Consider the following 15802-nt stretch of genomic DNA (forward strand, 5'->3'; position numbering starts at 1 on the left):
GGCTCAGTGGAGTCAGACGGGGCCCGCCGGCATGGGAGCGGACACTGGCCAGCAAAAGCCGGCAACAGGTACGGCCGGTGCCGCCGCTGCTCCGGGAGACCAGCCTACATCTCTCTGGAGCGCAACGTTTCATTGCACCCGGAGTGCATGCAGCGCTACCACAGCGGGTGATCTGGTGCGGGAACCTACGGGACCTGGCCTACGCTGATATGTACCTGCTGTGAAAATATATGATTCAGTCTTGTTCATATATTTCGTAACGTTCCACAAGATCCAGTGGCTTTTTAAAAGTTGCACGTCATCATTGATAAAAACGGGCATAAAAGAGACAGTGTGAAACCTAGTAAAAATAGCCTAGCACGTCACACATCGGTCAAGGGAACATCTCGGTGAATCACACTATTGCATTCATATTGTGGCAACACACACAATCGAACTCACACGCGCACCCACTCATGTGCCGACACTCGCCTCACTCAGTAGAAACTCCATAAGTTGACGCTTGAATCGGCCTAGACTCTGAACGTTGCGCAAGTCGGGCGGCAAGCAGTTAAGCAAATCTGCTATCGTTGATCGCCTTTTTATCCACTGAAAATAACGTTAAATCTCTCATATAATGCTATATAATCACATTTTACCCTTATTTAATAAAGAAGCGTAAAATTATTGTTACGCTTCATTTTTTTCTTTTGTTCCGTGATGATCGGCCTCTTCAGTGCGTTGGGCATTCAAGCAGTAAATCTATGGCAGAATACAAATATTTCGATGGAAGGAGGCGCAGGATGCAAACATTTTTTTCATAGTAAGTACTTGTGTTGCAACGGCGGAAAGCAAAGCACCGCACCGTTTTGTTAATATTGAGTAGCAAATGTCAGTGTCTTAGGGATGATTTGCTGAAGTCTGGCTGGAAAAACAACCACGACTCACATACAATGAGAAGAAAAACAGCTCATTGCGGATTATCTGACTATGGGAACGCCGAGCGCAACTATAGTTGCCATTCGGAAATCATATATTCAACATATTAGACTTCCATCGAAATTAACACACATGTTTCTGCAGCTAAGTAAATCAAATTGGCGATTGAAAATTGCCAATAGAGTCTTGGAGTAATTGTCGGCATTAATGGGTTAAAAGCTCAATTCAAGGGAATGTTCCACATTTGAAGGCCATATCAGATGTGATGGAAAAGGCTGACTTTCAACTTTTGGCGTGCTTTTAAGTGGAGAAGGCTGCTCTAGACGGCATAATTTCTCCAGTTAGTAAATATGCTCCTTAATACGTTATTGTTTGACTACGTTACCGTGCCCTGCACAACAATGATTGTGGGCTAATTAACGGCAGTCATATCTGGAAATCGTGCTCGCGAACGCCAGATATGAACAACTCGACAAATATATTTTTTGGGCCTTGATCGCCGCATAGCCAATGGAATGACAGGACATAAATGATGCTGTCATGGCGTTATAGATGCCTGGGCGACCTAGAAAAAGTATTCCCAAAGTAGTTTGCATATCTTCGCGGAAGCGTAGTTAGTAAACTGGAAAGGTTTAGCTCTGAAGAAGGGCAGGGCTGTGAACTGCACCATATGATCTTCAAGATGGCTTTTTCAGTTTAAAACCCCCATACATTTGTGGATTACTCTCCTTCAGTACTTGGGCCCGGCCCCGGTCCGCAGGGGGCGGGCACTCCAATGCCAGTCAGAGCGCCCCGCGCGCTGATCAGGGTCCCACTGAGTCGACACGGGCCGACATTCCGATCAGACGCCACCAGCAACGCACAGTCGGTTCCGTGGTGGCCTGCATGCTCGAAAGTGGCAGCTCTAGCTGTTACTCTAGCGCATCATGCTTTATCTGCGCCACTTCACGTCAACAATCAGCTGTTCGCAATCTCAGAGTCAACTGGCGTCCCGGTCTGCGGATCACAGGCACGGTGAGTACTTGCCTGTATCGCTGGGGCGCGTGGCATGCCTGTAACGAGTTGAAAGTTGAGAAACGAGACGAGAAAGAGAAAACGAGAAAAGACGAGAAAACGAGTTGGCAGCCAGGCTACGCATTTTCTCATTTCGTGTATTTTCACCCTCGCAATGCCCCCACACGCGGCACACAACGGTGTCCGAGCGGGGCTTAGCGGCAGTGGCGGCGGAAGGGAACCCGTACCGCAGCCTGTGTCATCCAGCTGGGTGGGTTATTTTGATATGATACATTTCAGCCAGATTTTTTGGGCGACTCGTTCTAGTCATCTTTAAAGCTTCCCCGCGCCTCACATCACATGCACTTTCACCGGAGGAGACACCGCCCTGCTGGCCCAATGGCAGGCACGCCGACTGGTGGCAGGCCGAGAGGAACTGTCCTAAAGGCTTTAGTGATAAATCACTCGACTCGCGTGACACCAGAAGTGCTTCTGCGTTCCGCCAGGACCACCCGTCGCCGTTACCGCCTATTGCCCTAACACCGCCTCTTCGCGAACAGAGAGGCCACTTCCTCTCTCGAATATAGTCACTCCTTCTCCGCCACCGGCAGGAACGGCGTCGGCTCCCTAAGGACTCGAAGCCGTTGCTGGCGGCTTGTTCCAGTCATCTCCACTCCTCTTCGCGAGTTGAAAGGTCACATCCTCTCTCAAAGGTGATCACTCCTTCTCCGCCACCAGCAGGAAGGGCGTCGGCTCCCTGAGGAGCGGCTTGCTCCGGGTGACGCCGAAGTCGTGGCGGAAGCCGTCGGGGAAGCGGAGCGTGTACCGCTGCACCACGGCCGTCACGAAGAGGAAGAGCTCGGCGCGCGCCATCGCCTCGCCGACGCACGACCGCTTGCCCACGGAGAACGGCATGAGCGCGCGGCTCGGCTTCAGCTTCCCTGCGGCGTCGAGGAATCGTTCCGGTCGGAACCGGCCGGGTTCTGGGAAGAGCGCCTCGTCCTCGTGAACGGCCTGCTGGAGCGCGACGATCTGAGCCCCTCGCGGAATCGTGAAGCCGCCCAGCTGGAACTCCTCGGCCGCCACGTGCTCAATGCCGCAGGGTGCAAGGCTGGCCACGCGCTGCGTCTCCATGAGGAACGCGTCGGTGTAGGGCATGCGAGGACGGTCAGCGAGCCGCGGCGGCCGGTCCTCGCCAGCCACCGCCCTCACCTCGGTCTGCAGCCGCCGCTGCACCTCCGGGTACGAGCAGAGGAAGCAGAAGGCCCAGCGCAGCGTGGTGCTGGTCGAGTCGTAGCCAGCCACGAAGAGGTCGAGGATGGAGCGCAGCATGTGGCCGTTGGTGAAGAGGTCCGGGCTGCGATGCTGCTCCTGCAGCAGACAGTCGATGTAGTCGCGGGGCTCGCCGTCCAAGTCCACGGTCCTCGCGTGCTCGTCGATGGCCGGCTGGAAGAGCTTGTCCATCTGTATGTTAAAGAGCCGATTCACCTTGTCCAGACCCGTGAGACGGGCGGGGAACCTCATCAGCACCGGGAAGAGAAACAACATGATGAACACCATGGTCGATTTGCCCACCTCGTCGAAGCTTTGCATCACCTCCAGCACCCTTGTGTCGTGGATTGTAAACCTCTCGCTGGAGACCATACCCCAGATGATGTTAGCGACAGAAATCCTCAGGCCGTGGTCGATGGATATCGCCTCGCCCACGCGTGGTGCCACCAATTCGTCGACGAAGGCGCTGACCTGGTCCTGAATGAGTCCCTCCAGCTGTGTCCTGCCCATGCCGAAGTTTCGCAAGTGGAAGAGCGTGAAGCGACGCGTCTGCTTCCAGACCTCGCCGTTGGAGAATATAATGCCTTTATCGCAGTAGAAAATCTTAAGCACGTCAAACATGACCCGGTTGGCGGTGTCAGGTCTGCTGAAGGCTTCCCTGATGAGGTCCGGGTCGGAGAGCACCACGGCCGTCTGTCCCAGCATCGAGCACCGGTAGATGGGGCCGTACTGCTTGCGCCACTTCATGAAGGTCTCCTCCTTCCGTATAAAATCCATCGAGAAGGTCTGGCCAACCAGTGGCAGGCCCCGGGGACCTGAAAGACACAGGTCATCAACGCTGACCCCGGCGGCACGGCGGTGGGCGCGCACCGTCGCTGTCGGAGGAGCCACGGGTGCTGAGACTCAGTCAGAAGTCCTGGCGAGGCGTTGGAGAATGACAGACGTTGTCACCGTACAGCTGCGTCGGACGGCTTTGGGACCGAGCATCTCCCTGCATTTTATTCCATTCTGCTTCATTTCTTACCTGGTCCCTCCTAATGCGTGTGTTGGATTTCCTGCAGCGGACTAACATGCGAGCGATCACATCTTATACAGCATGGCATCGCATCTACCACAGTCGTGGGCTAATAAAGGCGAAAATCGCAAACGCCTGCTTATTTGAGCCATTTCTGTCAAAGGACACTGCATGGTATGAGTGAAAAGGGCAGGTTTAATTAAAAACGAATGTCCTGCAATCCTTACGAAAACAATTACATAATCAAGATCGCAGACCCGAACTCGTTGCCCTAAACATCGAGAACGATTACAAACACACGACTGGGCTGAGCCGGCGGGCCGCTCCCATTGAGCAACGCAACAAAACCAGGCTTAAGCGCGTAACCGCATAGTTAAGCGCGCAGTTAGACTCCACGCGGCAGTGCGTGAAGTCCTGACTGCGCGATGATTTCGACCAACTTACCAGACTCATCTATTACAGATACAGATATATAATAACAGATAATACAGATACAGATAATTTACCAGATGTCCATCACCGACGGAAGCCCTCGCAGCGACTAGGCACAGCTCGATCACGGAGACGTGTTAGCTATTCATTTCGCCACAGTAGCCATATCAGGCCAGAAATGGGTGCTTGCGGTAGCGATATGTGGTTACTGTGGAAAGTGACGTACCCATTTGTACCAATTTCGACGCCTCAACCAAGGGCACTGTTTCTGGCGCCTTCTTCCGTCCCGGGCCTCTGACAATCACCTACTTAAATGGTGCTGGATTCCATACCGGCGCGATGAAACATCGCCTGGCCTTACCGGGCATACGGTCTTTGTCGTTTCTGCTGTACGCAATCAGCGCCGCCACCAAAACTACAAGCACGGCTACCGCCGCCAGCATGATGACGTCACTGGTTCTGCCGATCTGCCGCTCCACCGAGACTTGCGCGCCGCCGTGTCGTCTTCTGCGGACGTTGCCCCGCAGTGCACAATATCACAGTCTCAGAGAACAAGTGTGCACTGAGAGCAGTCTCTGGGAGCAAGTGTGCAAGTGTGCAGTCTCAGAGCACACCCCCGCGGTGAAGGCGGTTCGTGCGCAGATGGCGACGCCCGAGGTCGCTTTCGTCCGCCAGAGCCAATTCGCTTGCTGGGCGCCGGTCAGGGGCGAAGGCAGGCACTTAGTGCCTGTGGTATCTGCCTTCTGAATCACGCGAATTGTTCGTCAACGCGTGCGGCACTGAAGATCTCAAGCGCGGCCCAGTGTACCTCGAAACGACACTGACCGGCCCTGGCAGAGGCACCCCAGCAGCGGCCCGTCTGGAGCCGCGCCTGCAGCCCGTCGCATGACGTCACACCTTTCAAGGCCATGAACAATTCTTCGGTAGCATCTAATCGAGGTTCTGTTCGTGCAGTGCGCCCGCCGCCCGCGGACCGTTGGGCTGCCGCCCGCGTTTAGTGGTTGCATGCGACGCGCGCGCCAAGCATGGATTCAGCGGCTTGAAAATCTGTGTACGGGTTCGCCGAGACGCGGGTGTTGCAAACGGCCGTACCCCTAGATATTGCTGCCTGGCCATTTATTTACAACCAGTCTGGCAACGTCCCAGTGAAAATTTCTCATTTTGTTCGTCAAATGGTACACGTGTAGCATTTAAATTTCGTTAAAATAAGAGATAATTGACTTGCAGTGAAAGCAACGCCATTCACCTTTCGCACGTGGGTGCGTTGTTGTTTCTCCTCGTGTTGTGGCATGACACTTGACCGTGGTCTCTGCGGGCAAGCATCTCAACGCAGTCTAAAATCTCGGCCGTTTTCCATCAAACATTGGCACGCGCACTGCACACGCAGACTATGTAATGACAACCGTACCGTTCCGCACCGTAAATGAAAGGATTTATCGCACCCAGCGTTGTCCTCGCCTCTATCTCCAAATAATCCACCCACTTACCAGGCGTTGGCCGCACAGGTACCTACTACCATTTAAAAGCCTGCAAGGTTTATATGCACAGGAAACGCGACTCAGGGGCACGGGGCTGGTCCGTTCTTAAAATACATATCCTTTTCCGGCTACTACGGCGCCCATGAAGCCGGCCATCTCATGAACCACTACAGCGCGAATCAACTGCGCCTGAATGCGTTTTGAAATCCGGCCAGATCTTGGCGCTTGACGACGCGCTCAAATTCTGAGGCTTTCAGGACGGATCTTCTCGGGTCGGTGACGGAATCAACTCCGAGATCCACTACTGGGGGTGCAGGCTGGAATCAGCCCCACGCGGGTTGGGGCGGAGGCGTACTCCGCCTCGCCAAAGCGGAACGTTGCACCAGCCTGCAGCGCGCCGACCGTGGTCCCGGCACTGTGACGTTCTCCTGTATTCGCCGCGTCGTGATGAGGTACACAGGGCCTGACAGCACTGACGAAAACACGCGCTCGTCGCGCCCCGCGCCGCCTGGCGACGGACGCCAGGCAGCCACACACCGACACACAAACACCACGGCTCGAGGTCCTACAAACGGCGCGCCGGCGTGCGGCCCCGCAGATCAGCGGCGGTGGATGGACCGGCCCCGGCTGGTGACCAGAGAGTCGCCCGCGGCACACCCGGTCGGTAATTTAGCGGCCTCGACTCCGGCGGCGGGTGCGTGGAGCCGGGACGGCCACCAAACAGCCGACCATAGCGGACAGACCTCCCCTCAGCGAGGGCGGGGCGAGCGCACGGCTTCACGGGGTATCGCCCTCAGCATCGCGCCTCACTCGCGCGCTGCCGCGACCTCCCGCCGGCGGCGAGCAGCACCATCTAGCTCGGGACGACAGCTTCATCGACAGCTTCCCACGGCCCGGCCTTGTCTACCTCAAGGTTCGCGATTGGCACGCCTGTTACATGCGGAGACCTCTGGCGCCGCCGCCGCCGCACGAGCCACCGGGACAGTCGAGGGTGCGCATCGGACCTTAGGTCAGCTGTACACAGCGCTATCTGCCGCCAGCCGCCGCTGCTCTGGCAGCATCAATGGCCGGCCACGCGAAGCGAGACTAGGACTTGCACCGTTTTCAAATCGGCCCTGTTTCACCGCTTTCAAAGCACAGGCAAATGAGCGATAGCAATTTGGTTTTTGTTGTTTTCGAAGCCAAGCCAAACCAGGTTTAACGTGAGTTGTTCAACTCAAGGCTCAGAAATTACGACGCTGCACACAGATGAGATCCCTGGACTCAGGCCGTGGACAGGGATTTTCAGCGCGATTGAAAACGGCGCAGGGCGTAGTCGAGCCTAATGAAACTCATCCGGCGCACCGACGTCCGCCACCCCGGACCGCACCAACACCGAAAATGGCGCCAGCCGTCGCACCATCACCCAACCTGGCGCCAGCCGCCGCACCACCACCCAACCTGGCGCCAGCCGCCGCACCATCACCCAACCTGGTGCCAGCCGCCGCCGCACCATCGCCCAACTTGGCGCCAGCCGCCCCCGCGCCATCACCGAACACGGTCATCACCTAAGCCTGGCGCCGGCCACCGTCCCTCCCGCAGTGAACACCGCCGCCGCCGCCGCCGCCTCGCCCACTCTCGGGACCGCAGGCTGAGTCCTCCAGCTGCCGAGCGGCGGGCGTCGCCGGCGCCGGTCGCCGCGGCCGCCGCCACGCGGCAGGCGGGAGCCCTGCGGACACCACACCGCCGACACGGTCAGGTCAGGGTGACGACCGCCGGCGCCGCACCGGCGCACTTCTCTGGACCGGACCGCTGGTGGATCGGCGCAGCGGCATTAGAAGAACGCCGACATCGCTGCAGTTGGAACTTCCTGAAAATGTGCTCCACTCCTGGGGTTAGGCGGCACAGCAGCATTTGATTTTTTTTCGAAGGGACGACAGCGTTCGCGTTCATATTGATCAGCACTACATGGGCACGTGCAGGGACACTTTCCCATGACCATGACATGGGAAGACCCACACACGCTGGGTGCAGAACCGCTCAGCGCCGTCAGAAAGGGGACGGCCAAGGGCTAGCGGGCGCGGGGCGGGGCGAGGCGGGACGGGGCAGCGCAGGGCGGGGCGGGGCGGGGGATGTGAACCCAGCACTCGCAAGCACCGACTGACCGCGTGAAGCCCCGCCCCAGCGCGGCAGCCGGCCGCGCTGACCGGCAGCGAGGTCGGCGAGCTGGTGCGGCCCGAGCAGCCGCCAGCCGCCGGTCAGGTGCTGGAGGCGAGTGTCTGGCCTCTCCAACACCATGGGACGGTAGTTCATACTGAATTCCGGGAATGAAAATGTGAAAAGTCGATAGTTCCGCTGCTAGCATCGATCACCTCAGTGTCGGCTCTGTGTCAATGTGTCGGCTTAAATACGCCCTCGCTGTACTTAAAACTGTCGAAAGCTGAAAGCAAAAACGTTTCTTAAAAATGGATGCTTTGGTATTTCAGCTGTTGCGCGTGATGCGACACACCAGACTGCATTTTACCAAGTATCATCCGCGCCAAACCCTTGCATCTCAGCGACCGGGGCCTGGCTACATGCCATTTGACCATTTGAGTTTCGCTACGAAGCCCGCAGTACAACGAAGGCCACGTCCTTCAGTCTCCTGCCCTTGCCGTCTCTCGACTTCGTGCCGTCACCCCGCCCAAGATACCCATACTTTGCCACCGTGCTGGGTCCCACTGAGCACCGCTGACACAAACTGTTTGTGCTATCAGTCAGTCGCTGAGTCCTGTTCATTTTTGAACGTCTTAGCAAAAAAATTGGCAAATTTCGTGTCATCTTTCCGTGCGTTCCTAATGTCGCACCATGCTGAGCATAGTGTCGCAAATATTAGCGAAACACTGCTGGAAACGCTGGAAATTAATGAGTTGACGAAGGCACCAGCTGACTGAATCAGCCTAAACACGTGTCAAACATATCAGAAACATAAGACATTGCGCTCGCCCAGCCGCACAGCACCCAGCGAAAAACACGGCGCTGCTATCTCCCACACAGCTGCCTCCAGTATCGTGATTAATCAGTTATCTTGTTCGTCAAATACTGTTGTCAAATGCTAACCCAACGCACAAACGCGTTAATCAAAAGCAATGTCAAAGACCCCGAAACGAAAAAAATAAGCGTTATATCAAAGTTAAATGTCTATGCGTCACAACGTAGTGACGCACCGTCGATAACGATAATACGCCATTGTATCCTGTTGCAACTGCCGTAAATGTGGTTGCTCTCAGCTCCGCCTGAGGCAAGTGTTCATCTCGATTATCTCACCTGGCTCCAATGACGTCATCTGCGATGCACAATCTACCGCGGCTGTCCACTGATTGATACACTACTCATGTGTGCGCAATGCTTAGTTGCACCCTGCGCCGTTGGTCTATGACGTACGAACTACGGACGCGCCATAAGTTATTGGGCCATTATTATCCTGACACACTATAGATAGTTCAATTGACAGATTTGACATGACGAACGCAGATGCGTAGCACAAACCAGGGGGAGGGGAGGGGGAGGGGTTACGCCCAGCTCCTTTAAGATAGACGGAAAGGTGACAGCCTGGTCTCAGATCAGCCAATTAGACCGCAGGGCCGCCGTGACGTCACTGTGGATGCATGAGGAGTGCAAATCATGCGAATCACATGTAAAATTGGAAAATTGTCTAGCTTAGTCCTGGCCACATCGAGCTTATGATTAAATCAACAGAACAGCAGGCAAAAGTTTACAACATAACCCACCAACACATTGTTTGATACAAGAAAGACCCTTACTATTGATTTTGTGACATTATTAGTTCAAAGTTCTTACGTTGAGTGAGCGATCTTCAACATATCAGGAGATGCTGGCAAAACGACGTTTAATACCAAATAGCGATTATATTAACGACCTTTGGGAAAAGGTACCACATGACCACACTACCTTGCCTGATCTGTGCGAAATTAACTGGGGGTCTAGCGCCTGAACGCTGGGAGTGGAAGAAAAGGATGAACTGAAGGGAAGGCTGGGGTCACTCACCCAGCCTGACGTCATCATCTGTGCGTGCTGGACAGCAGGCGGCGGCGGCTAGGCGAAACTGAGCCTGCAACAGGGCCGCCCAGCGCGTTACCTTCTGCCGACGGCACGGCACACACGGCGGCCGGGGGCCACAGCCAAACCTGCTGCCATCGAAGAGTCGGCACCAGCCAGAACCGGCCACAAGGCCGCGAGTTTTCGGCATCCGGAGCCCTTGCGGTCCGTCCCCTCATGCGCAGCGAACCTTCAGGCATGCTGGATGTCAGTTAGTCCCGGCCTGATCACTCGTGGCGGCCTGGCCTTCAGTATCCCTTCGCTGCGAGTCTGGTGAGGCGCCGCATGCTTTGGGGCGTAGCCATGGGATCGGTCTGATCGAAAACACGCGGCGGGCCATCGCCGCCCAAAGATAACGTGCTGCCACCGTGAAAGGCGCTGCGACTGCTCCAGCGTCTCACAGTTCGAGCCCACGATGGTGCAGCTACATCAGGCGCGTGCTTTGCCACGTCGCAAAACGACAGGTGAGCGGTGTTTCAGCCTCGGCAATGCATGGTGTGGCGCCCGCGTGCCACGGTCGGCGGCTCAAATTACTCCGAGTCAAAAGACTCGAGTCGGAACGAGACTCAGAAGCGGTGCGGTGGCGTAACGCTGGAGTTTGAGTCTCTAGAGCTGCGGACATCGCCATGTCGGGTCAGAAGCGACACGTGTTGTATTTCCGCATCCGCTGACGAAACACACGCCTTGAACGTGACCAGCACGCTGCAGCACCGGCTGCTGGTGCCGGACCGCGCCGGCCACCTCCAGTGTCCCGAGTAATCCGCACTGTCTAGTCAATCGACGACATTGAGTACCAGCCCCCAGTGGAGCCCATCTGGCCCATTTGATTTTGTCTGCAACCGTCTGACCCGGGGGAATATCGGCCTCTCTGTCCAGACCTTGGCAGCTACCCAAGCTGCTTATCCCAGAAGTTCATTCATTCATTCGCTATCCAAGTTCATTCATACTGCGCAGCGGCAGAACCGGTCGACGCTCACTCCACAGCGGCTCCGCCTCGGCACCGACAGCCCACGCACGACCCATTCGATGCCTGACAAACCCAGCACTCGCAATCTCTCCGAAGACCCCGCGCCTCCACCGAGCATACCGCTGCTCCCCACCCGCCGCCAGGACTCCGCCAACCCACAGTTCGGCATAACCCGTATCTACGGTTCAACACAACCCGCACCTGTTACGCCACATGTGGCTGGGCCCGGCGTGCAGGCCTCCAAGTCTCGGCGCCGGTCTCCACACCCTGCCGTGGAAGCCCGCCCAGCCAGTCTTTGAACGCGGCATTCCTCAGAAGGGGGCAGGGCGGGAGCGGGGGCGGGGCCGAGCAGCGGGGCTGGCAGTCCCAACCCAACATGGCTATCAGCCCACTCCAGCCAGACGCCGCACCAACAACACTGATAACCGCCGACAGGGTGCTGGCTGCCGATTGTACTCGAGACCCCCTGCCGCCCCCAGCGGCGGGCGCGATAGCAAACCAAGGTCACGGCCGGGTCACCGTCGCCGATACACGGGGGCGGACGGGACAGTGATCTCTGTGACCTGCGCAGCCAAACTGGCCCACCGGCGGCTTGTGTCGGCACAAACAGAGGACGGACGTGGGCGACACGAGCGTCCCGCTGCGCGTCCAAGAATAGGGCTGCCGCGCGACACAGCGCCCGCAGACGATGGCGGCTGCGACGGCCTCTGGAGCTTTCTGAGTTGCTCCTATAAAATTGCTACTCATATACGCTGCTCCTACACAGCGAGCGGCTCCTACACAGAAGCTGCTTTTACACAGCTGGTCCTACACAGCAGCTGCTCCTACACAGCGAGCGGCTCCTACGCAGCTGCTCCTGCACAGAAGCTGCTCCTACACAGCGAGCTGCTCTTACACAGGGTGCTGTGGGGGCGCGGCATCCCGCGTCGAGGACTGTGCGAGTGCGCAGACGAGGAAGCCGTGGTTTGGGCCGACAGTCCCACCAAGTCTTCCCCGCGCTCAAGAGCCCAATGTGTTCCTCGGAACTGCTGAGCTCATGCGGCCGCAATGCTGCGGTCAGCGCTTTTTCTCCGGAGAGGAATCTGCGAGCCCGAAGCCACACGGCAGTTGCCATAAGCGCACGCGGCAAGTGACGGAGAAACGTCCGTCCCTATCGCGAAATAAGACCCGTCGTCCAGCACGGCATTACCAGGGTGCAGACTAGTCGATTACGCTTACCGATCCCTATCCACGTGATTGCATACACAGATACAAATGTTTGCTCGTTTGCAGATGACCCCTCTAGCAGATCAGCCAAATACGCCGTGCTCTGGTATTCAACGCTCACATGCAGGACCTGTGCAAGGTCAGGCGGTGCTCAAAGTACGGACCAACACGCAGCAAACCGTGCTCAAGCCATGCTCCGCGTCAGCCGTCGCCTGCTATGGCCGGCGAGCAGCCGCGCGACGGGCGCGCCATCTACCTCCTACGGGCGTCGCGTGTGCTGCCATCTACAGGGCGGCGGCGGGAGTCGGCGAGCCGGGCGGGCGGCGCGGCGGCGGGCGCTCGCTTGGAGCCGCCGCCGGCTGCAGCACGGAGGCAAGCCGGCGCGAGCAGCGGCAGACGCGAACCAGCGTCGGAGAGAGGGGAAAGAGCAGCGGGGTGAGAGCGGGTACGGCGCAGAGAGCAGCCGGCCACGCTCACAGGCGGGTCATGTGACGCTCTCCAGCAGGAGGCTCCACTGCGGGCTTTGGTCAGCAGCGCGCCACGGCGTCAGAAGTGAAGACGACAAAGCCTCGAATCGAGGCCACCCTTGGCAGACGTTCACATGGCACGGGCAACAACATCTAGTAAAGGCTTTTGAAACAGGACTGGTGACAGAAAAAAACACATTCGGAAGTTTCTGCCAAGAGCGTCCATCTACAGGAGTACCAGTTCCAGATCGAGTAGAGCGTTTGGTACGTGACAGGCGGCGCATGACATGCTCTCCGTCCCACAGCTCATCATCAGAGGTGCGGCGGGCTCTACCGGGCAGGAGCCCGAGCAGCCAGCCTGCGTTAACAGACCCGCTGTCAGGCGCCGCCCATATATGACGTCACACATGGACGGCGAGCGCGGGCTTTAATGCAGCGAAAGTGGACGCAGCAGACATCACCATTACGGGACGTTACACTTATACACCGTAACCACGCGAGAGGGGTCACCCAGCATAACCAGCACGCAACCCGGGGAGGGACACTGCAAATGGCCAGTGACGCGTATCGTGCTTTCTGGACGGCTGCTCACCTTCGAGGGTGACCAGAAACGCAATAATATGGCTTAAGTGCATGGCAAGCACACAAAATACAGCCTGAATCACAGGAAACATGAGAAATACTGTCTGAATGCACCGGAAGCACACAAAAACCGTCTGAATGCACTGGAGACACGCGAAATACTGTCTGAATGCACCGGAAACGCTCTACACTTGCTTTACCAAACCGTGCTGCAATTCCCAGGATTTCGCAAGGTTCGCAAGCTCAGCCCCGCTGCGTCACACATAAAGTGACGCCACGCACGACGTGATGTCACACACCAACCAATCACGCTTGCTCGCCGTCAGAAGTCCGCACGTCTGTTTCCTGGCAGAATCTATACCACACCTTTGCGCATTCCTGTTAAGCAAAAAACTAGCCACAAAACGAACCACTCACACATCTTTTTCCATACCAAGCATCGTCCATGTTCGATCTGTGCCACCCGGGTGTCCCCGCACCCGTAAAAGCCACTCACCTGTAACAGACCGCGAAGCACCGCGCATCTCACAAAGACGACAGCAAGTTGGTGAATACACTGCTACCGACCGTGAGTGGTAAGCCTCGCACGACGCGTAGTTACCAGTTGCCCACCGACCAAACGGCGCCTTTATCACCACCTCGACCGATACCCTGACATCCGCAAACTCGAAACACTCGAATCGACCAAATCGATTCTGCCGGGACGCGACATCCGTCTGCCGACACGCGACGCCCGTCCGCTCTGAGACGGCAGGTTCCCGTGCACGCCCTTAAGTCCGGCTCTGCGGCTCACAACGAACGGCGTGAAACGTTCATCCCACGTTAGAAGGGAGCCATTCTGGCGAAGCGTCACCGAGTGCGATACCTGGACGCACCGTGCCGCGCTCTCGGAAATAATGCGGACACGTCTAGATTTGTGTTTGTTCCAAACGTTTGTCTACGCTAGACTTTTGCCAGCTCAAGCTAATGTATAGAAACAACCTTTTTTTCTAAAAAATCTGCACATACAAGTGGGTACTTGGATGACGAGATCCATGCGAGACTCCCAAAACACGACGACACATGGCACGTGGCAGACACGGAGGGAGCACCTGGTGCCAGCCCTACGCACCAGCAGTTTTCAGCATGCCCCGACCGCGCTTACCCCATGCCTTGGCCGGCTGTGGCTTTGACGGCACGACTGCCGGCGGGTCGGCTTTGTGCTTTGGCTTTGTGTCCTGTCGACGAACCGGGGCGAAGGTCAGCTGATGAATAGAGACCAGGGTCCTGTTTTGAATCGCCTGCCGTGGGCTGATGCGCTGCTGAAATGACGCGGACGGTAGCCGGCAGACAAGCTACCACGGTGCTGACAGGCTGCGGAGCACCACGCCCGGCAACGAAATGCGTCATGTCGGCAGCGCAGCAGCAGCCGGCGGTAGGCGGTTGGAAACAGGCTCCATACGCAGACGCGGGAAAGCTTAAAGCATAACGCACGGAGCGACGACTACCCAGAAAAACAAGTGCGGAACAGATGCAATGGAAACGGGAAGAAACGGGATGGTGGCCTTGGAAAACGGGAGACGTAAGCAGCTGAGAACTGAACATTTCTTGAGAATGAAATTAAATCGCGGGACACAAACGCGTCGGGCGCATGTGGAGGATACGGAGATGACGCGGTGTCGAATGAATGTAACGGCGACGCAAGCGGGTGCATTGGGCGCGAATGCCGAGGTGAAACAACAGGTGAGTGCTGAGGCGAGAACACAAAAAGAGGGTAGAGGTGGGTATGAAAGGCGAGTGTCGAGGTGGGAACTAAAGGTGAGTGTCGAGGTGAGAACAATGGGTGAGTGTCGAGATGAGAACAATAGGTGAGTGTCGGGGTGAGAACAATGGATGAGTGTCGAGGTGAGAACAATAGGTGAGTGTCAAGGTGAGGACGACAGGTGAATATCGAGGTAACAACAACAGGTAAGTGTCGAGGTGGGAACAAAAGACAAGAGCTCGAGTTCGAACGCGCAAGCGATGGTGCGCGTAGAAACACACGGCGCAATAAAGACAGGGCTAGACCCCCCCCCCCCCCAGACCTGCAGCTGACCCAGTGACCCGTGACCCAGTGGCCCGTGACCGCTGACCTGGCGACCCTGGTATCGGGACCAGGTGGGCGCCAGCTGCCGGGTCGTCTCCGTGCTCGGACTGATCCTCGGCAGGGTCGACCGGCTGCGGAGCAGGCGCACACAAACTCTCAGATGTGTCACGTCCAACACCCCGAAAACACCCTGCTCTCGACGGGAACGGCACGTAACAACTCGCTGTGAGGTACGACCTTCCCGCTCAGCCCCGATCCGATCATCATCTGTGGTTCAGGCGGTCGTGAGAACATTATGCCGCACCCAATCGCTGTCACATGGGCCGCGAT

General features: G+C 57.0%; 1 protein-coding gene and 1 long non-coding RNA gene across 3 annotated transcripts; both read right to left on the reverse strand.

The window, feature by feature from the left end:
- Nucleotides 1–244: 244 nt before the first annotated feature.
- LOC119091992 (cytochrome P450 2J6) lies at nt 245–5341 on the reverse strand. 2 transcript variants are annotated; one of them, XM_037214942.1, is made up of 2 exons: nt 4992–5341; nt 245–3998 (listed from the first exon to the last, which is right to left on the reverse strand). In XM_037214942.1, the coding sequence occupies exons 1-2, from the start codon at nt 5071–5073 to the stop codon at nt 2629–2631; spliced, it is 1452 nt and encodes a 483-aa protein (XP_037070837.1). In that variant the 5' UTR covers nt 5074–5341; the 3' UTR covers nt 245–2628. The 2 variants fall into 2 exon arrangements, with proteins under 2 accessions (XP_037070837.1, XP_037070845.1); XM_037214950.1 differs by lacking the exon at nt 4992–5341 and adding an exon at nt 4705–4780.
- Nucleotides 5342–9077: 3736 nt separating this feature from the next.
- On the reverse strand, nt 9078–15604 carry LOC119099393 (uncharacterized). Its single transcript, XR_005094365.1, has 3 exons — nt 15519–15604; nt 14552–14624; nt 9078–10198 (listed from the first exon to the last, which is right to left on the reverse strand). It is a non-coding gene; the product is annotated as an uncharacterized LOC119099393 (long non-coding RNA).
- Nucleotides 15605–15802: the final 198 nt, after the last annotated feature.

The sequence above is a fragment of the Pollicipes pollicipes genome, unplaced genomic scaffold (genome assembly GCF_011947565.3).
Source record: "Pollicipes pollicipes isolate AB1234 unplaced genomic scaffold, Ppol_2.1 Scaffold_1600;HRSCAF=1878_pilon_pilon_pilon, whole genome shotgun sequence".
Classification (NCBI taxonomy): Eukaryota; Metazoa; Arthropoda; class Thecostraca; order Pollicipedomorpha; family Pollicipedidae; genus Pollicipes; species Pollicipes pollicipes.